The sequence below is a fragment of the Hemitrygon akajei genome, chromosome 11, assembly GCF_048418815.1.
Source record: "Hemitrygon akajei chromosome 11, sHemAka1.3, whole genome shotgun sequence".
Taxonomy (NCBI): Eukaryota; Metazoa; Chordata; class Chondrichthyes; order Myliobatiformes; family Dasyatidae; genus Hemitrygon; species Hemitrygon akajei.
Window position 1 is genome coordinate 51,866,589 of NC_133134.1, and position 23,624 is coordinate 51,890,212.

Sequence of the window (23,624 nt, forward strand, 5' to 3'; positions counted from 1 at the left end):
TAGGTACAGAGGAGATGTCAGAGTAAGTTGTTTTGTTTTTTTTAAAACACGCAGAGAGTGCTGAGTGCATAGAATGGGCTGCCAGCAATGGTGGTGGAGGCGGATACAATAAGGTCTTTTAAGGAGCTTTTGGATAGGTACATGGAGCTTAGAAAGCTATGAGTAACCCTAGTAATTTCTAAGGTAGCGACATGTTCGGCACAACTTTGTGGGCCGAAGGGCCTGTATTGTGCTGTAGGTTTTGTACATTCTTTTCTGTTAATGATTTATTGCACTCCCCATTCCCATGCCTAAATCACTTCAGTGGAATCAAGGTTCACCACATTAACCTTTAGCTAGCTCATTCCTCAAAATAATTTATTTCTTACCACTGGAGAAATCCTTCAGTGCTTCTATAATCTACAAACTACTAAAACAAAAACTCAACATTGAGATGTACTGACCCCACCCCCCACCATTGCTTAACTATATATTACCAATGCAACCCAAGCCACATTTTCCTACCTGACATTCTGTTCCCTCCAAGTTTCGGATAACAATAGCATGTTTGGGTCGATGTAGCATGCAGCACAGTTCCTGTCCCAGCTTCAAGGCTGCGGCTCTGACCAATCGCGGAGACTTGCGTCCAATCCAGATGAAGACATCTGACCAACAATCCAGAATATAGACAGATTTTGTATCTAAAAGACTCTGGAGCTGAAATGAGAGTGAAACCTCATGGGCAACTGACAGGAAAGCTTGAAAGATGAGTTTAGAATTTATACAAGGGAAGAATCACTATACCAGTCTCATTTCGGGCAACAAGTCAACCTTTGGCCTCACTTTATGCTCTACAGAGAGTTTGTAATGAATCTGAGGAAGCTCCAGATATCCAAGGCCTAATCCAACCTAAGGAACAAAAAGCAGGAACATTTTATTTTAAAACCTGTACTTGGATGGAAAAGGGAGAGGAAGGGTTCAAATGTGGGGGAATGTATAACATGAGAAGAGAATGTACAAGATAATAACAGAGTTGCTATATGGGTGATAAAAAGCAGAATGACAGGAGGAGATTGAGCACAATGCAGAATATAGACAAAAGTAGGGGAAATTGGATGCAAAGTGAAGATTAAGTTCCCATCTGAATGCATAAAGCATTCACAACGTCACTGGTGAATCAGAAATGAAAACCGGAAAAAGATAATGGTTAATCCAGCAGGGGGGACTGAATACTTCAGGGTACATGACTTTCCAGATAATCAGGTAGAACAGAAAAAAGAAAATAGGTGCTTGCAATGTGAAATAAAAACAGTAAATACTGGAAATATTCAGCAGGTCAGATCAGTTTGAGTGGAGCTATAGAATAAGTTATAGAAAGTTACCGTATTAGTAGTAGTATTCAAATTGTAGCTACAATTTGAAAAGACCAACATAAAAGCAGTGGAAACAAGTAATAAAAGGCATTACAATAATTAAGAAAGACTAAAATCAGTATACAAAAATCAAATCAGCTTTTAAGATTGTAGAATCCATTTGTAAAGATTTCTGGAACAGGTCATAGTGGAATCTCCCAAAGAACTTGCTTTAAGATAGAAGATTAATATACAAAAGGTAAATAATCTTCTGTAGAAGACTGACAATATGATTGAAAATTTAGTTTGGGTGTGACAGGATTGTAATCTAAATATAGAGATTTAAACTTAAATGTACACAGTCACATGAGTACAAAGAACGAGTTTTAAACAACTGAAGCATAGGGGGACCAATATCCTTGTGGACAGTTTTACTAAAGGGTTTAAACTAACTTGGCACGGTGATGGGAACTGGAGTGATAATGCTGAGGTTCAGGTTGTTGGTTTATAAAAACAGAGGCAGCGTGTAGTGAGAATGCTAACAAGGAGAGGCTGACGATAGGGCAAAATTGCAGTCAACTAGATGAGATGCAATGTAAAAGGTGGACAGAATTGAAAAGGATGAATACAGGACTGAAGGCGTTATATTTGAGTGCACGCATTATACAAAATAAGGCAGATAAACTTGAAGCACAATTACAGATTGACATGTATGACAACGTGGGCATCACTGAATTGTGGCTGAAAGAAGATTACAGCTGGGAGCTGAACATCCAGGGATATACAGTGTATTGAAAAAAAAACACAGGCAGGTAGGCAGAGAGGGCGGTGTGGCTCTGTTGGTTTAAAATAAAATGAAATCAAGTCATTAGAAAGAGGTGACATAGGATTGGAAGGTATTAAATTGTTGTGGGTACAGCTAAGGAACTGCAAGAGTAAAAAGACCCTGATGGATGGTTATACTCAGATCGCTAAGCAGGATGTGGTCTACAAATTACAAGGGGAGATAGAAAATGTGTATCAAAAGCACAATTTTTCAATAGTCACAGAGTATTTCAGTATGCAGGTAGAATGGGAAAATCAGGTTGGTGCTGGATCTCGAGAGGGGGAATTTCTAGACTGCCCACGAGACGGCTTTTTAAAGCAGCTCGTGGTTGAGCCCTCCAGGGGATCAGCTGTTCTGGATGGAGCGTTGTGCAATGAACCAGAATTGATTAAAGACCTTAAAGTAAAGGAACCCTTCGGGGGAATGAGTGATCCTAATATGATTGAACTCACTCTGCAATTCGACAAGGAGAAACTGAAGTTAGATGTATCAGTATTACAGTGGAGTAAAGGGAATTACAGAGGCATGAGAGAGGAGTTGGCCATAATTGATTGGAAAGGAACACTACTTGGACGATAGCAGAGTAGCAATGCCTGGAATTTCTGGGAGCAATTCAGAAGGCACAGGATACATACATCCCAAAGAGGAAGTAGTATTCTAAAGGCAGGATAACACAACAGTGTCTGGCAAGGGAACTCAAAGCCAACATAAAAGCCAAAGAGAGGTCATATAGTAGAGCAGAAATTAGTGTGAAGTTAGAGGATTGGGAAGCTTTTAAAAACCACCAGAAGGCAATTTAAAAAGTCGTAAAGAAGGAAAAGATGGAATACAAAGGTAAGCTAGCCAATAATGTGAAAGAGGATACCAAGTGTTTCTTCAGATATGCAAATAGTAAAAGAGAGGCGAGATTTGATATTGGTCCACTGGAAAGTAATTCTGGAGGTAGTACTGAGGGAAGTGCCAGAAGAACTGAATAAGCATTTTGCATCAGTCTTCACTGTGGAAGGTACTAGCAGTATGCAAGTTCAAGAGCATCAGGGAACAGAAGTGTGTGAGAAGGTTCTTGGGAGACTGAAAGGTTTAAAGGTAGATAAGTCACCTGGATCAGATGGCATACACCCCAGATTTCTGAAAGAGGTGGCTGAGAAGGTTGTGGAGGCATTAGTAATGATCTTTCAAGAATCAATGGACTCTGACATGGTTCTGGAAGAATGGAAAATTGCAAAGTCTCTCCACTCTTCAAGGAGGGAGAGAGGCAGAAGAAAGGAAATTATAGGCCAGTTAGTCTGACTTCAGTGGTTGGGAAGATGTTGGAGCTGATTGTTAAGGATGTGGTTTCAGGGTACTTGGAGGAACATGATAAAATAGGCCGTAATCAGCATGGTTTCCTTAAGGGAAAATATCTTGTCTGACAAATCTGTTGGAATTCTTTAATGAAATAACAAGCACTTTGACAAAGGAGAATCGGTTGATGTTGGGTACTTAGATTTTCAGAAGGCCTTTGGCACAATTTAAGAGCCCATGGTACTACAGGAAAGATACTTGTATGGATGGAATTGATTGGCTTTAGGCAAATGTGGAAATAAAGGGAGCCTTTTCTGGCTTGCTGCTGGTGACTTCTAGTGTCCCACAGGAGTTTGTGTTGGGGCTGATTCTTTTTATGTTATATGTCAATGGCTTGGATAATGGAACTGATGGCTTTGTGGCCACGTTAGAGGACAGTACAAGGTTAGGTGGAGGGGCAGGTAGTTTTGAGGAAGTAGAGAGGCTTCAGAAGGACTTAGACAGAATGGGCAAATAAGTGGCAGATGGAATACAGTGTTGGGAAGTCTATGGTCATGCACTTTGGTACAAGAACTGAAAGCACAGACTATTTTCTAAATGGAGAGAATTTGAGGTGCAAAGGGACTTGGAACCGCTCGTGCAGGATTCCCTAAAGGTTAATCTGTAGGTTGTGTCTGGGGTGAGGAAGGCAAATTTGATGTTAGCATTCATTTTGAGATGACTAGAATACAAAAGCAAGGATGTAATGTTGAGGCTTCATAAGTCACTGAGGCCTCACTTGAGCAATTTTAGGGCCCTTATCTAAGGAAGATGTGCTGTCATTGGAGAGGGTTCAAGAGATGTACAAAAGCAATTCCAGGATTGAAAGGCTTGTTATATGAGGAACGTTTGATAGCTCTAGGCCTCTATTCACTGGAATTCAGAAGAATGAAAGGAAAATCTCATTGAAACCTATCAAATGTTGAAAGGCCTAAATAGAGTAGATGTGGAGAAGATGTTTTCTATAGGGGGTAGGGGGGACATGGACAGAGGACATGGCCTCAGAATAGAGGGATTTATTTTTAAAACAGAGAAGAGGATGAATTTCCTCATGAAATGAGTGGTGAATCTGAGGAATTTGTGGCCACAGGCGGCTATGGAAGCAAAAATTGGGTATATTTAGGGCACAGGTTGGTATAGTCTTGATTAAGCAGGGTCTGAAGGGATACAGGGAGAAAGCAGGAGATTGGGACTAAGAGGGAAAATGAATCAGCTATGATGAAATGGTGGAGCAGACTTAATGGGCCAAATGGCCTAATTAAGACCCATATCTCATTCACGAGCAAATCTGCAGGTGCTGGAAATTCAAGCAACACACACAAAATGCTGATGGAACGCAGCAGGCCAGGCAGCATCTATAGGGAGAAGCACTGTCGACGTTTCGGGCCGACACCCTTCGTCAGGACTAACTGAAAGGAAAGATAGCAAGAAATTTGAAAGTAGGAGGGGGGAGGGGAAATGCAAAATGATAGGAGAAGACCGGAGGGGGTGGGGTGAAGCTGAGAGCCGGAAAGGTGATTGGCAAAAGTGATACAGAGCTGGAGAAGGGGAAGGATCATGGGACGGGAGGCCTCGGGAGAAAGAAAGGGGGAGGGGAGCACCAGAGGGAGATGGAGAATAGGCAGAGTGATGGGCAGACAGAGAGAAAAAAAGAGGGGGGGAAAAAAACTAAATATATCAGGGATGGGGTAAGAAGGGGAGGAAGGGCATTAAAGAGGAAGTTAGAGAAGTCAATGTTCATGCCATCAGGTTGGAGGCTACCCAGCCGGTATATAAGGTGTTGTTCCTCCAACCTGAGTGTGGCTTCATCTTGACAGTAGAGGAGGCCATGGATAGACATATCAGAATGGGAATGGGACGTGGAATTAAAATGTGTGGCCCATATCTCATTGGTGGTCTATACACAGAATCTTCATGTTAAAGAATTCTTAAAACAAAATCCAAACAACTTTACAAAAGAAATTACAAACAATTTTGTCACTGTCAAAAAAAAAGTCATCTTTAAACTAGATCTCTGGACAAATTTTTTTCAAAAAATAGTCACAGCCCTGAACATACCATTTTTCTAATGGAAATCAAGAACTGTAGGTGCTGGAAATTTGAAATAGAAACAGAAAATGCTAGAAATACTCAGCAGGTCTGATGAAGTGTTCTGGCCCTGAAATGTTAGCAGATAGTGGTTCTGCATCTGCTGCCAAACCTGCTGAACCTGCTCAGGGCCAAGTGAGCAACTACATCATCTAGTTTCCAACCAAGTTACAAAAGGCTGGAAAGCCTCACTCTGAGCCCAGCTGCTGGCTTTTGTATTCAAAAAGAGATTAAAGAGTAGAGAAAACACATTGAAAGAAAAGGGTCAGGGTTAGCTAATTATTATCAGATTAATAGCAATGAACCATTCTGGACAGTCCAAGATTCTGGGCTATGACATGATAGATTTGTTACTAATATTCATTGTCGGGAGCAAACAGATCAAAAATGGACACCTAGGGTGAAAGCAAATACACACAGCTCAAGCACAGGAAGGAAGTGCATGTACTCTATTCTGCTACAACATTGTACTTACTGCAAAGAAGCCACTTAGCAACCAAGAGTAAAGCAGCATGGGAGAAAACATATAACATGCACCATGCTGTAAACTAAATTAATGCCAAATCACATAGCCAGCTTCTACTTGACCCCACAGAAAGGATTAACAGGCATTAGCCTCTGTCTTATCCAAATCCTGGTTATGCACAACAATTAGCAGCAGGATTTGGAGTTCAGTGATTAGCAAAATAAATTCTAATAATTAACTTAAACATGAACACAAGCAGGCACAATAAAAAACAAACAAGTAGGAACATGATTTGCGCGATACAGTGACACAAAGGAGTTTGCAAACAATAATTACCCCAAAGTACTTGTTTTAAAGATACTTAATAGCTCAACAGGATGGGTTGATTGTCTTCCAGTATCTCAGAATTCTACAAGCTGATTATTACTGGTGACAAAAAGCCTCCAGCTAGACTGAGCATCTGTGAACAAGGAAGAGGAAATGCTACAGCACTAGGACGCAGATGCAAGTCCAACAGATCGCAACTTCAGTGTTGTTGTAGCCAGGTAAAATAATTGTGCCACATTTAGGACAGAAAAGAAGTCCTGGCCAGTCTCATGTGACCCCTAGTAGCACTGCATTTAACTGAGAGAGTAAACCAGGTGGGGAATTGAGGGGAGGAGGAATAGAAATGTTACTACCTTTCAATACATCATTCCAAAAGAGTAAAGACAGTACGCACAGAATACATGCATTATACTAAAAGCAGAACCAAGAAAGGTTTAAAAAAAACCTTTCAGCCAGTTATACTGTCTTATTTTTACCTTATAAAGCTTAGGCCTTACTGGCTTGAAATTGTCTGCCACATGACATGTAATCTGCTCAGGCTGTCCTCCCAGTGTCTCCCAGAATTCTGGTGTTTCCTGAGTCTGGGTTAATTGTATAATCTCTGCACTTCCTTTTCTCTCATTTTTATTTATCTTTTCAGCAAATAGCCTGAAAGGCAAGAAATTTCATTATTAACCATGATTAAACAGTTCAATATATTCAACAGTGGTCCTTGCAGAATTGTCATCCTACTGAAACTCAAATAAACACAAACTGGAAATAGACCTTACAGGGAAAAAAAAACAGCTGGCTGCCATCTTAGTATTTCCATCAGCAGGACTCAGATCTCATCTCATTAATCTCATAAAGCAGTTCATCAGGATTGAAGCAACACACACAAAATTGCTGGTGGAACACAGCAGGCCAGGCGGCATCTATAGGGAGAAGTACAGTCAACGTTTCAGGCCGAGACCCTTCGTCAGAACTAACTGAAAGAAGAGATAGCAAGAGATTTGGAAGTGGGAGGGGGAGATCTGAAATGATAGGAGAAGACAGGACGGAGTGGGGTGAAGCTAAGAGCTGGAAAGGTGATTGGCAAAAGGGATACACAGCTGGAGAAGGGAAAGGATCATGGGATGGGAGGCTAAGGGAGAAAGGGGGAGGGGAGCACCAGAGGGAGATGGATAACAGGCAAGGAGTGATTGTGAGAGGGGCAGAGAGAGGAAAAAAAAGGGTGGATAAATAATTAAGGGATGGGGTAAGAAGGGGAGGAGGGGCATTAACGGAAGTTAGAGAACTCAATGTTCATGCCATCAGGTTGGAGGTTACCAGGATTGAAGATGCCACCTCTTATATGGTGAACAATAGAGTAAAAAAAGAACTTAAGGAAATTCTAATATGAGAAAAGACCAAATAGCCCATTCAATGTAACCCATCCAGGCAACAAGTTACTGCATCTCTCCTGCCCTTAATGATTTGATACCACTGTCTTAGCTGAAAATAAATACAAATAAGTACTTTTTTAAAAAAATTCTTTGGGTATTTTATAATAACATAAATTTAATTTTACTGTCTCTAGCTCCACTGCCAGATTGACCTTTAAGTAATATTGTGGATTCACCTCATTAATACATTGCACTTATGTAGACAATAGACAATAGGTGCAGAAGTAGACCATTCGGCCCTTTGAGCCTGCACCGCCATTTTGAGATCATGGCTGATCAATTACTATCAATACCCGGTTCCTGCCTTATCCCCATATCCCTTGATTCCCCTATCCATAAGATACCTATCTAGCTCCTTCTTGAAAGCATCCAGAGAATTGGCCTCCACTACCTTCCGAGGCAGTGCATTCCAGACCCCCACAACTGAAAATCATTTACACTTGCCACTGTATTAGTAACTAATTTACTCATCGGGAGCAATGTAAGCATCTAAGGGGGCAAACAAAAATAGTAAAGTTTAATTAATGTGTTAATTCAGTCAAATACAGACCTCACCTTCAAATCCAGCTCACCATTAGCTTCAAAATTGTTTGAAGGAAACCCTTCAAAAACATAGTCAGTTGAGCAACTATCCTCTGTGAAAATTTCAATCAGCTCTTCTGTAATGTACTTGGACTGAAATTTGGAAACATTTATGCCCTGGTTACCACTGGGAGGCTTCCCATAACCTTTTAAGTAAACTGATGCTTCTACAATCCTTCCTTGTAGCTGATCTCCTTAACACCTGAAATAGTCTTGCTGCATCCTTCTGTATTCTATGTCCTTTTCTGGTGAACAATATCATAGACAACACTCCAGATGCATTTACCTAGCTTTGGTGCTTGCACTCAAGGTGGCCTGGGAGCCTCTCCAGACATAAATTTCAAGTCCGTGATCAAGGAGAAACACAAAGCTGGGGGATAAAAGGTAAATAGTTAACATCCTAAAAGGTGACTATATTCAATAAAGAAAATAAGAGTTAGAAGTTTTATAGCAGTTCTTCATTACTTATCATCAAAGTGGTTTATTGACAATATCACTGTTAGGTTCAGGGTTCTCACCCAGCTGGTGGTAGAGACAGAAATACCGAAAAATGACGAATGTATACTTTGAACAGCACTGACTGTGGGATTAGGATAGTACAGATATACAATGGGTCAAATGATCTTGTTCTGTGCTACATATTTTCCATGGTTCCTAAAGGGGAAAAAAAAGTCAGAGAGCGTGACAGTCATTAACTCACTCTTCAATGGAGGGTACTGTTCATGACTTCCCGACATTTCTGATCTCAGCCTGCTTTGTCGAGCAGCTGCATTTAACCACAACAATCAAAACGGAAGAGGTGGGGAAAACAAGTTTTGTGCAACTACTGTTTGTACATTTCCGAGCAGCCATTCTCCCCAGCCTGCTCGACTGATGGCCTGCTACAGGATTGCTTCCCCCCACCCTACAAGTTCAAGATAGTTTAATGTCATTTCTAGTACACAATGTAAATAATAAAATAACAGTTAACAAACAAGAGAAAATCTGCAGACAATGGAAATCCAAGCAACACACTCAAAATGCTGGAGGAACCCAGCAGACCAGGCAATTAAATAATTGTTACCCCAGATCCAATGCAGTACAAAATTAAACACAATACATAAAGATACAGGAAGTGATAAAGTAGTGGTGGTGGGGGAGTGTGGAATGATGGGTGGAGGTGTTGATCACCCTTACTGCTTGGGGAAAGCAACTGTTTTTGAGTCAGGTGGTTCTGGCTTGGACTCTCTGCAGCCTTTTCCCTAATGGGAGTGGGACAAACAGTCCATGAGCAGTAAGGGTGGGATCAGTCATCATTTTGCTGGCCTTTTCCAGACACCTTTCTGTGTAAACAGTGCCTATAATAAGTATTCACACCCCCCCCATGAAAGTTTTCATGTTTTATTGCTTTACAACATTGATTCACAGTGGATTTAATTTGGCTTTTTTGACACTGATTAACAGAAAAAGACACTTTCATGTCAAAGTGAAAACAGAGCTCTACAAAGTGATCTAAATTAATAACAGATATAAAACACAAAATAATTGATTGCGTAAATATTCCCTGCACCCCCCCCCCCCTTTAATATGACACTGAATCAACACCGGTGCAGCCAATTGCTTTCGGAAGTCACGTAATTAGTTAAATAGAGATCAACCATGTGCAGTCAATGAGTTTCAATTAATTGCATTCAAAATACACCTGTATCTACAAGGTCCAACTGCTGGGGAGTCAGTATCTGACAAAACCTAGACATTGAAGACAAAAAGAACACTCCAAGCAACTCCACGAAAAGGTCATTGAAAAGCACAAGTCAGGAGATGGATACAAGAACATTTCCAAGTCACTGAATCCAGTTAAGTCAATCATCAAGAAATGGAGAGAGTATGGTACAGCTCTAAATATTCCTAGAGCAAGCTGTATCAAAAAACTAAGCGACCGTGCAAGAAGGGGTCTACCAAGAGACCTATAACAACTCTGGAGGAGTTAGAAGCTTCAGTTGCTGAGATGAGAGAGTGGCTAAGAGAAAACCACTGTTTGGGGGAAAAAAGTTCACATGAAATCCTAGCCTGAGTTTGCCAGAAGGTATGTGGGAGACTCACATACCTTCAAGTCAGCTTGAAGGTTCTATGATCTGATAAAAGCAAAATTGAGTTTTTTGGCATTCAGACCATACGCTGTTTAGTGCGAGCCAAACACTGCACATCATCAAAACACACCATAATTATTGTGAAGCATGGTGGTGGCTGCATCACGCTGTGGGAATGCTTCACTACAGCAGGCCCTGGAAGGCTTGTGAAGGTAGAGGGTAAAATGAATGCAGCAAAACACAGGGAAATCCTGGAGGAAAACCTGATGCAGTCTGCAAGAGAACTGTGACTTGGGAGAACATTTGTTTTCCAGCAAGACAATGATCCCAAGCATAAAGCCAAAGCTGCGCAGGAATGGCTTAAAAACAATAGTGGCTAAGTCAGAGTCTAGACCTCAATCCAATTGAGAACTTGTGGCTGGACTTAAAGGGCTGTTCACTCACGATACCCGTGCAATCGGACAGAGCTTGAGCAGTTTAGTAAAGAAGAATGGGGAAAAATTGTAGTGTCTAGATGTGCAAAGCTGATAGAGACCAATCTATACAAACTCAAGGCTGTAATTGCTGCCAAAGGTGCACCTACTAAATACTGACTTGAAGGGTGTGAGTAATTATGCAATCAATTGTTTTAGATCTGTAATTAATCTAGATCATTTTGTAGAGATTTGTTTTCACTTTGATAAAAGTTGTTTTCTATTGATCAGTGTCAAAAAAAAAGCCATATTAAGTCCACTGTTGTATCCAAAGACATACTGTGCCATATTAAATCAATGAGACATGAAAACTTCGGTGGGGGGTTGAATACTTATTAATAGGCACTGTATATCTTTGATGACAGGCACACTGGGGCCAGTAATGCTTCGGGCAGTTTTAACTACGGTACCTATCGTAAAGCCTTCCTGACTGCCACAGAGCAGTGTCCATACCATGTTGTGATGCAGCATATTAGAATGCTCCCTACTGGCCAAATGTAGAAGTTCAGGGTTAACTGTTGTGGATAATTATTCTTCATATGTAAGCCCTGAAAACCATTAGCAATGATGACAGCTAGGATGGTAACAGCATATGAAGTGATCAGGCGACAAAGGCAGCCCTAACAACAGCAAGGGCCAAACTGTCCAAGGCCATCAGAGGGGCAAAGCGTGCACACGCCCAGCGAATCCACAGCCACTTCCAGGGCAGCAGTGACACACGGCGCATGTGGAAGGGCAATCAGGACATCACCAATTACAAGACAACATCACCTGACTGTGCCGGTGATGCCTCCCTCCCAGATGCACTGAACAACTTCTACGCCCGTTTTGAGGCAGAAAATGATGTGGCAGTGAGGAAGTCCACCCCTCCTACAAGTGACCAGGTGCTGTGTCTCACTGTGGCCGACGTGAGAAGAACCCTGTGCAGGGTCAACCCATGGAAGGCTGCTGGACCAGACAATATCCCTGGTAGAGTGCTCAGAGGATGTCAGACCAGCTAGCAGATGTTCTCACTGACAAAATCACTACCGTCCCGTTGCACTCACATCCATCATCATGAAGTGTTTCGAGAGGCTCGTCATGAGGCACATCAAGACCCTGCTGCCCCCCTCACTGGACCCCCTGCAGTTTGCATACAGTCCCAACCGCTCAACAGAAGATGCCATTGCCATCACCCTCCACCTGGCCCTAACCCACCTGGACAAAAAAAGACACATACGTTCGGATGCTGTTCATAAACTTCAGTTCAGCATTCAACACAATCATTCCTCAGAAACTGATTGGAAAGCTGAGCCTATTGGGCCTGAACACCTCCCTCTGCAACTGGATCCTAGACTTCCTGACTGGGAGACCTCAGTCAGTCCGGATCGGAGGCAGCATCTCCAACACCATCACACTGAGCACGGGGGCTCCCCAGGGCTGTGTGCTCAGTCCACTGCTGTTCACTCTGCTGACCCACGACTGTGCTGCAACACACAGCTCGAACCACATCAAGTTCGCCGATGACACGACCCTGGTGGGTCTCATCAGCAAGAACAACGAGTCAGCTTACAGAGAGGAGGTGCAGTGGCTAATGGACTAGTGCAGAGCCAACAACCCGTCTCTTAATGTGAGCAAAACAAAAGAGATGCTTGTTGACTTCAGGGCACGGAGCGACCACTCCCCACTGAACATTGAGGGCTCCTCGGTAGAGATTGTTAAGAGCACCAAATTTCTTGGTGTTCACCTGGCGGAGAATCTCACCTGGTCCCTCAACACCAGCTCCATAGCAAAGAAAGCCCAGTAGCGTCTCTACTTTCTGCAAAGACTGAGGAAAGTCCATCTCCCACCCCCCCATCCTCATCACATTCTACAGGGGTTGTATTGAGAGCATCCTGAGCAGCTGCATCACTGCCTGGTTCGGAAATTGCACCATCTCCGATCGCAAGACCCTGCAGTGGATAGTGAGGTCAGCTGAGAAGATAATCGGGGACTCTCTTCCCACCATTACGGACATTTACACTACACGCTGCATCCGCAAAGCGAACAACATTATGAAGGACCCCACACACCCCTCATACAATCTCTTCTCCCTCCTGCCGTCTGGGAAAAGGCACCGAAGCATTTGGGCTCTCACGACCAGACTATGTTATAGTTTCTTCCCCCAAGCTATCAGACTCCTCAATACCCAAAACCTGGACTGACGCCTTACTGCCCTATTGTCTTGTTTATTATTTATTGTAATGCCTGCACTGTTTTGTGCACTTTATGCAGTCCTGGGTAGGTCTGTAGTCTAGTGTAGTTTTTTTTCTGTGTTGTTTTTTTACGTAGTTTAGTCTAGTTTTTGTACTGTGTCATGTAACACCATGGTCCTGAAAAAACGTTGTCTCATTTTTACTATGTACTGTACCAGCAGTTATGGTCGAAATGACAATAAAAGTGACTTTACTTGATCTCTTGGGCCATTGATTCCATGCTGACTCTCAACTCAAGCAACGAAGTTCCAACACCCCCCCCCCCCCCCCCACAGGAACAGACTCTGAACCATTTTGTCCATGTTGACAACAATACCAATTTAAACTAATTCCATTCTCTGCACGTGATCCATATTCCTCCAATTCTTGCATGTTCCTGTTTAAGTGCTTCTTAAACATTGCTAGCCACTGCTTCCACCTCTTTCCTCAGCAGCACATTCCAGGCACCCATTATAAAACAGGAAATTCAGCAGATGCTGGAAATCCAAAGCAACACATGCAAAATACTGGGGAACTTCAGCAGGCCAGGCAACATCTATGGAAATGAACAAACAATTGATGTTTTGGGCAGAGACCCTTCTTCGGGACTGGAAAGTAAGGGGGAAGTCAGCAGAATAAGGTGGAGGGAGGGGAAGGATAGCTGGAGGTGATTGGTGAAGCCAGATGAGTTGGTAAAGCAAAGGACTGGAGAGAAAGTAATCTAATAGGAGAGGAGAGTGGACCATACGGGAAAGGGAAAGGGGGGGGAACCCAGGAGGAGGTGATCGGCAGGTGAGAAGAGGGAAGAGCGGGTAAGATGGAGGACGGGCAGAGAGGAAGAGAATTTGTTTTCTCTTTAAACAGAAGGAGAAATTAATATTTATGCCATCAGTTTGGAGGATAACCAGATGGAATACAAGATGTTGCTCCTCCACCAAGGGTGGCCTCATTGTGGCACAAGAGGAGTCCATGGACCGACATATCGAAACAGGAATGGGAGTTTGAATTAAAATGTTTGGCCACTGGGAAGTTCTGCTTTTGGTGGATGGAGCGAAGATGCTCAGTGAAGCAGCCCCTTAATTTGTGACGGGTCTCACCAATTTCGAGGTGGCCGCATCAGGAGCACTGAACACTGCAGATTTGCAAGTGAAGTGTTGCCTTAGCTAGAAGGATTGTTTGGACCCTGAAGGAGGGAGGAGGTGAATGGGCAGGTGAGGCACTTTGGCTGCTGTAGGGATAAATGCCAGGACAGAGATTAGTGGGGAGGGACAAATGGACGAGGAAATCCTATGGAAAGCAGAGAGAATGGGTGGTAAGATCCCATTGGAGATGGCAGAAGTTGTGTAGAATGAGGTGTTGTCTTTGCAAAAAAACAAAATTTTTTTTATGTCTTGTAAATCTCCTTCAAACTTTTCCCCTCTCACTCTAGTATTTAACATTACAACTCAGGAAAAAGATTCTGAATATCTACCCTGTGTTTCAGTTTTATATACCTTTATTAGGTCACCCCTCAACTTCCAATGCTTCAGACAAGTTTGTCTAAATTTTCTTTTTAATCCAAGCAACATCCTGATGATCCACTCCTGCAACATCTGGCCAGCCACCACATCCTTCTTGTAACGCAGTGACTAGAAATGTACGCAATACTCAAATATGGTCTAACTAGGGTTTTATATATGACACCCCGACTTGAATACTTAACTTTTCTACATATGAAACAGCCCACTCCTCTCTAATCTATCCTTGTAACTGTAATATCTCAACTCAGGAGGCTTCTCAAATCTTTTCTGGACCCTCAAATACCTTTGCTATTTGGCATGAAGTTTACTGTGCTTTCTACACTGAGATGATCTGAGAATACTCTGGCTGATACTATACCAACATCTTATAAATGTTAGCATGTTTAAATGGTCTATGCCTCAATTGATAAAGCTCAATCTACTTAATGCTTTCTTGAGCTACTTTGTTACTTTCAGTGATGTGAACATAACCACCAGATCTCTACTCCTTACATTAATTTTGGAACTTAATCCCTCATTCTATTGTCCTTCCTCAATTTTCCTACCAAATGCATACATGCACATTTCCCCGGATTCAACTTTATCCACTACTTGTCTGCCCAGTCCGCAAGACTGTATTGACTGCAACTTATCACTTTCCTCTCACAAGATTACCAAGATCTGTGTCATCTGTAAACTTATTGTGGTATGCAGCCCTAAGATTTGGTTACCGTTGAAAGCAAAGCAAACCTGCAGCTGGGGATAATCAGACATGATGAATTAAGAACACCACAAGTGAATTTACCCATCTTATCAAATAAAGTACAAGAAAAGTCACTGAAATAACTCCTGCTGAGAGTGCTTCAACAACTTACCGAGGATCCAAACTCGAGGCTTTAAGTGGAACAGATTCCAATTTTATATTCTTTTTACCATGGCATCGATACAACCTGTAGCAGGTGGGGGTGGGGAAGAGGGAGCAGTAAAGACAAGTATTTTATACGAGCCAAAAGATGAGTGAGTCAGTAAATTGTAATACTTAAATTGAGTGTTCAGTCTTGAGCTAATAAAGTTGCTGCAATGAGCAAAACATCAAGTTAGACTAGGCTTTTGGGAAAAAGACCTTTCAACATTAATCAGCAAGTTATTATTAGACAACATTCAGTTGATTATAGTAGGGTTAAAATTTAGAAAACTTAATTTAGATATTAAATATTTACTGAGAATGGCAGTAAATTCCTTTAAAAAAGCTTTTAGTGCAATCTCATCATTTCAACTCTGACATTTAGTTACATCAAAAGAGTCATTTGAAAATCAATTCACAGCTACTTTTCTTTCATCAGTGACTACACTTTAAAATATTTTATTAGCTATGAAAGATTCTTAGATGACTGAAGATCATGAAAGATGTCCCATAAATGCAATTCTTTTATTCCCCCTAATGTAAACCTAATGTACAATTTTAAAATAAAGTTGGGAGTTGAATACTAGTAGAGCATCCTGGATGAATCTTTCCACACTTTCTAAACATTTCTCTTCAAGACATTGGTTTCAACTCTTGCCCCCATATTCAATGTAGAGAACCACTAAATTAAAACAAATGTACTGAACATACTGTAATATTTCCAAATTTTGGTTAATAGATAGTTTTCACCCAGCTTGCAAAAATCTCTAAGTGCTAATTATCAGGACAATTGGAGTGCTGTAGTGAATTCAAAACATTAAAGATGGATCTTTTCCTCCAATTAGAGGTGAATTAAAAACTAGTGGAGACGGACTTGAGGGGGAAGAAATGTAAAGGGGATCTGAGAGGAATTCTTTATAACCACAGACTGGCAAGTACCTGAAACGCACTGCAAAAAGGCAATGAAAGCAACTTTGCTTACAGTATTTAAATGTGCACTTGAATTGACAAGGTATTGAAGGCTACAGGCCAAGTGCTAGAAATGGGATTAAAACGGATGGGTGCACAGTAGTTGACATAAATATAGTGGGCCAAATGGCCTGTCTTCAGGTTGTATAACTATATACACTATGTAATAAAATTGTTAAAGTGTAATCTACCATTACACTCTTTCCATTCTCATCTTCCTTACTGCAAACCAGTTCTCCTGTTCTTTACCTGGTGATATACTGTGTTTCTTCTACTGTGTAGAAGCCACTTGCTGTTCCTCCTTCAATGTAGGCGATGCTATCAAATATCTACAAATATTTTAAAAATCATAATTAAAAAGGTTGAATTCATTAGATATGATTTTTACACAATTGAAGACAATGTTCATTATTGGGTACATTATCAGCACCTGTTTACAAGAAACAAGGTGCCATATTTGGTGATCTTATCAATCCTGACAGGAGTTTCAATTTAAAACTGATTAATTACACTACAAGCTAATTACTATGAATTGCAATTGCTTATAACATTTTAATTTGGTCCCAGGAGCAGCCCATAATATGTAGAAAACAATTCTTCACTAAACCCTTAACAGCAGGTTCAAAGTCACAATGGTCTACTATTAGTATTTCCATTTACAGCCAATGATGGGCAATATGAAATTAAGATCTAAGCAAGAATAAACATAATCAGAAAAGAATACAAAAATTAGCCTGATTGGAAAAAGTTGCCCTTCTTCACCTCCACTGATCTGCGACTATTGGCAGCAAAAAATCTTTATTTTGTCAGCCAATCATGAGACTATTGATTTACAAGATTTCAATTTGCATATGTAATTATATTAAGTTGGCATTAGTGAGTTGACAGCTGGAGACAAAATAAGCTTAATTGGTAAAGTACATTATTTAAAAATGTACCAACAAGAGAGAAAGAGTGGGCAAACAATTTTATTTTTTTTTTTAAAGTTTTTAAATTCCTACATCTACGTCTCCACCAAATGATTGTAGTGGAAACCTTGGTGACATTTGTCACCCTTGTACCAACTTAAAGTTAGATGTTGGTACAAAGCCTTGCCCTACTCCAAGCAGCATCTCCAGGTTTCCATGTCAATCTGTGAAAGGAAGATACACCATCAGCCTCCACTAGGGCTGGTCACATGACTCCCCATGCAACGGAAGGAAGCGCAACATGTGGTCAGCCTATGCAATGCCACTGAGACTACAACTGCAAGGCAAAATTGAGACAGATATCAAGCCAGACAACCTGACTCAATATGACTTACTAATGCCTATTACCATTTTCCTGGAGGACTTCAGCATTTGTCCAATAAAGTATGTCAGGCTACTTAATTTTAATCCTTCTACTTCCATGCCCCCTTCTTTCAACAAGCTTGTAGCTGACAGTAATTATACAATATATCCTTAATACAAAAAGTTTAATATAAACTAGTTTAGTGCTCTGAACATTTGAATGGAAGCAAATTAAATTCAGCAATATCATTCTTGCCTGGCTCACTGGACATGGGTTCCAGACCCATCTGGAGGATCGAAACTCAAGTGCTCCACTGGGTCTTGCTAATTGTTTAGAGCATACTGTGTGCACCCTTGGGTGCTTGCAGAAAAAACAACATCACTTCGAAGAACAGGGAAGTTTCTATGGAACACTGGGCAAATTCATCTTCAGTCTATAATACAGACTTTTGTATGATATGCTGTCACATATCCATTGTCACAGCCTTTTTAAACTATTTGGATGAAACCAATGTAATACATTGAAGTCATAAAAGGTGCTTTATTACTGAGCTTTTTCTTAATTAAGCAGATTGGTCTTCAATTTAACAAAGTGTGGTTACAAATCAAATATACAGTGCCTATAAAAAGTATCCACCCATCTTGGAAGTTTTCATGTTTTATTGTTTTTCAGCATTGGATCACAGTGGATTCTTTTTTTAAAAAAAAAACACTATCAACAGAAAAAAACTCGTTTGTGTCAAAGTGAAAACAGATCTCTGCAAAGTGATATAAATTGATTACAAATACAAAACATAGTAATTGATTGCATAACTATTCACACCCCACCCTTTAATATGACACCCCAAATCAACACTGGTGCAGCCAACTGGTTTCAGAAGTCACATAATTAGCTAAATGGAGATTATCTGTGGGCAGTCAAGGTGTTTCAATTGATTTTAGTAAAAATACACCTGTATCTAGAAGGCCCAACTGCTGGTGAGTCGGTATCCTGGCAAAACCACACCATGAAAGGAAAAGGTTAGTGAAAAGTACAAGTCAGAAGATGGATACAAGTAAATTTTCAAGTCACTGAATATCCCTTGGAATAGAGTTAAATCAATCATCAAGAAATGGGGGGGGGGGGGGGAGGAGGAAATGGCACAGCTCCAAATCTGCCTGAAGCAGGCAGTCCTCAAAAACTGAGCGACTCCGCAAGAAGGGGATGAGTGAGGGAGGAACCAAGAGACCTATGACAACTCTGGAGGAGTTGTAAGCTTCAGTGGCTGAGATGGGAGAGAGACTGCGCATACAACAACTGTTGCCTGGGTGTTTCACTAGTCACAGCTTTATGGGAAAGAGAAATCCATTATGATTCAATGTTGTAAAACAATAAAACATGAAAACTCCGGGGGGGGGGGGGGTGAATACTTTAATAGGCAATGTATGCTGTTGGGTATGAACCATTTAGAATCATTTATGACCTTTGTTAACCACATCGTTTGACAAGTTGGATTGGATTGTTTTTCCTGGAATTATTTATTTAGACTGGAATACTAAGACATTCCACAGAGAAGAGTCAGCACATGGAAAGCTTCCTGAGATACAGACAAATTGATCCATATCACATCAACATCTGTAATGAGCCCTGGGTCTAGTTCCCATCTGTAAATCACTACTAAACTAAAAAATAAAGTATTTCATTCTTTATGTACTGATTCATTGGAAAAGGAAATCTTGTTAAAATCAGGAGATCTGCTTAGCCATTTTTGATTATACAGCTGCTTATTTTGGTGAAGAGTAATACTGCCAATAGCTCCAGTCCATTACTTCCAACCTGAGTCAGCATTGTCCCTTGAGGAACATGATGATACTGGGATGAAGTAAAAATGACGATGCAATTGATAATGCAAATTGCTCTCAAAGACTGATTCCAAATAACTAAGAGTAATGATTTTTAAGTGCAGTCACACTTGTACACAATCATATACACACCACAGTAAATTCTTCACTCTCATCGCCCATTTCCTCACGAATCGTCCTGCACCGTGCCCCCAGAAAATTACGGAGATTGACTGCATGGATGGCAGCACATGCTTTTTTATCCATTGAAGCTTCCTGTCCAATCCAGTAGAAAATTTGCCAGCTGAGAGCACCATTCTCATCCAGTATAGTCTGCAAAATATTGACATCTTTAAAAACGTTTCACAAAGAAAATATGATTGCTTCCAAAAACTAAGTAATCAAAAAAAATCTACTTCACCAAAATTGCTACAACTCAAGGATCATTATTTTGCTTAAATTTAATTCTACTTCAAGATTATCAATAGTAGATTGAAGGGGAAGGTACAGGAAAAGTTAATACATAAAGGCTTTTCAGAAATGCAGTGGTTTAACCTGACTTCTATAGACTGTAGTATCTATGATTGATTATTTTAAAAGCCAGATTATAAAGGGAATCAGGAAAATAAGATGCAAAAGATAGCTAAAGTTAAACAAGCACAATCATCATCGATGGTGCTGTAATTAATGGGGTGATGAATGTGGAGCTTTTCAGAAAGGATTCTAAGGAATAGCGTGTGTGAGTATGCACATTAGCTTTAAGCCAAACAGCAATCAGAAGGTAAAACTGTCTAGTATTCTTAGCCTAAACCAAAAGCTAGGAGTTGTGGGGTAAGCAGGTGCAGGGGAAAAAGGAAGAATTACAAATGAAGATTTCTGCCTAGGTTCTTCCCCCTACAGATGTCAGTTGTTTGATATTAAATACAAACAAGATCAAGCTAACAGTACTACTCTTAATGTAAAATAGCATATTAACAATCATTGTTTTACAACATGGAGGTCCTGAGCTCCCCAGTATATGTGGTATTGTGCATTAAGACAGATTAACAATTTCATGGTTAGAAGGTTGGGATAAAACTGAGAGGGGGAGCGGGGGAAAAAAAAAATCATTCATACCAATCACTGTGGCCTTAAATGATTTAAGTCCAGTCCAGTTAAATATTTTTAAAAAGTAGCACAGTAAAGAACAATTCCATTTGTCAGGTGCATCTCAAACATAATTGATCTTCATAAATAATTTAAAGCAGAATCTACATGAAAGTTATATTTAAGAATTTTCTTTATGAAGTAAAACCTTTACAGATAGCTGTTAATGGAAGTCAAACAGCTATTAATGATGACATCATGAGAATTTGATCAGCTCAACAGTGCTGCTTCCTCATCACTGGGCTGTGAAGCCTAGAACTCCCTATACAACAGCACCGTGGGAGTATCTTCACCACAAAGGGCTGTAGGAATTCAAAAACTCAAGGATGGGCAATATATTGGCCTTGCCAGCAAAGCACAAATCTCTCACAAAAAAAACCTATGAATTTAGAGGCTAGTTCAAATGGTTTGAAATGATGAGGCCCCTAACTATTCCATTCCAAGTAGGTTTTGTTGCAGTCAAATAGTCAGAATAAACCATGTCTATTCATTGGTTATCTACTCTAAAGACTAAAATTTTTATTACCAGCTCACTGATACAAATTTCTTCTACAAAGAAAATGCTTTCATTTTATAGTCAAATACAAGTAGAAATCATGTCAGTCATATTTACAGATTGTTGGGACTATGAAATGTTATGGAATTATATGCTTGATGCTCATCAGTTTAAATTATTCCAGGAAGAACTATTAGATTCTGTACTTTGTATTCAGGATCATCTTTTCCAATTATGTTAGATTGGTCTCACTGTATTTTATAACAGTCTGCTATTTATCTATAAATAAATGGGATTACTAGTATGGCATTTCCATCCTTCCAACTTAGTTGATTATAATATCCAATGCACTGCATTATGGTAGAAGATTGATAATATCCTTATATCATACTATTATGCAACTGGGAGACTAAGTTTATATATGGATACAGGCCATCCCTAGGTTAAGAATGCCCTTTCAACAGACGTTTGTCTATATGAACAACCTCATTAAATTCAAAACTCATTAATTATATACATTAATTCTCACACAAACTGATTTAATTTCCCCTTTCCCTCCATTTTTAATAATCATTTCTTTCTTATCCATTTCATGCACTTTTGATGCTGTTTACTATAAGGCTGTGGAGGTTTGGTGACCATATCAAGTGATTTTTCAATATTTCTGACCTACAGGCAAAAACAGAGTTTTGGACATCTGTGAAAATGGTATCCATTTGTTAACCAGAGACAGCCCGTACTGCCCATTTTTGTGGATTAAATTAAATAGTAGAAAGTCTAAATTGCACCAAAAGTATTCAGCTGATTGGAGAGCTTGTGAATAACAATAAAGCATAAAATAATACATTTCTTGATTGTTCCCTTTACCATGTTATCTATTTAAGCATTATACATGAGTTCTGCCAGTCAAAAAATTTATTCTACTTTTTCCTGCGATGGTTACCTTTAGGATAATGTAACAGTCTGCTTCATAGAACTTGCCGTGAAGAGCCTCATCAATCTGAGAAGGAATGAAATTCTCTATGTGCCAAATCATGACCCCTGGGATCTGACCAATATCCTCAGTGAAGAACTCTGAATAATCAAGAGGAGGCTTCTCAAGACCCAGATCCCATCGCCTTGTCTTCAGGTCTGTGTACTTGACTTCGCCCGCCTCCTGCAAGGAAAAAGGTAAATTGAAATGAAGCATTTTTTAAAATATGCTGTATATGGGCAGTTTATCATTTATAACAAACTGTATGAGTGCAGAGCAAAATAAAAGTTCTATTACCATCAATGTCCTAAGATTTAAGATTTTTTTTTGTTCTTTTATTGAGTACAGACAATGATCAGTCTCTGCCCTTCTCTATGATACAACTATGACCACAGATGCAAACAAAATACTACATTAAAAATGTACATTGCCTGGTACAACATAAGAATCCCACATTCCCTTTTGAATAATGACATACTGATAATGACTAGTTTCTCGTACTATTTCTGTAAGCCAGCCTGATGCATGGGTCTACTCTGGAGTGGAGTTCCATTCCATAATATTACATAAAAACATGGAAAATCTACAGCACAATACAGGCCCTTTGGGCCACAACGCTGTGCTGAAAATGTCCTTACTTTAGAAATTACCGAGGTTTACCCGTAGCCTGAAAGAAGCAACCAGACTGATATGCTGACAGCTGGAATGTGGAAACTGAGGGGAGTAAATCTTGGTATTGGTAAACTTGATTAACATGCAAAATCTTTTAGTTGTGAAAAGATACTGCAAGAAGCAGATTTGTTTGAGAGTTCAGCGCTGATACCCATTACTACATCAAAATGCTACATTTCTTTTACCCCACTTTGTGGCTGCCTTTGAATGTGTTGATTCTTCTTGCGGCACATTCACTCTTCATTTGCATTTCTACAATTGCGTCTGGTAGTTGTTCAAATATTAACTGATAACGCTTTATTCCTTAGCTGACTAGAATCATGCAGATTCCTAATTCAGACTAGGGAAACTCACTTGTGCTGTGATACTGGGGTGGGGGAGCGCAGGGCTTGAAGGACTGAAAAGGAAGCTTGGAGGTGGGATAGATCTAAAATTTGCTTTAGTCAGCAAAGATATGCCATAAATGTGTACACAAGTTTAGGTAAAACAGTACTTGCAGATTTACCCCGATTCTTTGCCACTCGGCATTGTATCACATAACCTACTCCCCACTCTGATGATAATAGGAGGTTCTTTTAATTTTCCTTCTGTCCTCACAGATGTTTTGAAACAAGTCTGTTATTTTTGTTGTTTTAATTTGTGCTGACAATTTCTGTATTTTAAAAAATAAAAATTTGAAAATAGAAATCTGCCAAGTGATCACAAATAGCCATCTTCCTATGATTTTACTGTTCATGCATTTGCAAATTAA

The 23,624-nt window shown here is 40.2% G+C and overlaps 1 protein-coding gene across 1 annotated transcript in view; it reads right to left on the reverse strand.

The window, feature by feature from the left end:
- flii (FLII actin remodeling protein) overlaps positions 1-23,624 on the reverse strand; it is a 62,217-nt gene that overhangs the window by 22,736 nt on the left and 15,857 nt on the right. The window contains exons 13-20 of the mRNA XM_073060853.1: positions 22,172-22,384; positions 19,740-19,919; positions 16,744-16,823; positions 15,497-15,571; positions 8,654-8,737; positions 6,838-7,009; positions 784-888; positions 505-696 (exon numbers count right to left, since the gene is read on the reverse strand). Of these exons, the coding sequence (XP_072916954.1) occupies positions 505-696; positions 784-888; positions 6,838-7,009; positions 8,654-8,737; positions 15,497-15,571; positions 16,744-16,823; positions 19,740-19,919; positions 22,172-22,384 (1,101 nt within the window). The remainder of the gene's footprint in view (positions 1-504; positions 697-783; positions 889-6,837; positions 7,010-8,653; positions 8,738-15,496; positions 15,572-16,743; positions 16,824-19,739; positions 19,920-22,171; positions 22,385-23,624) is intronic.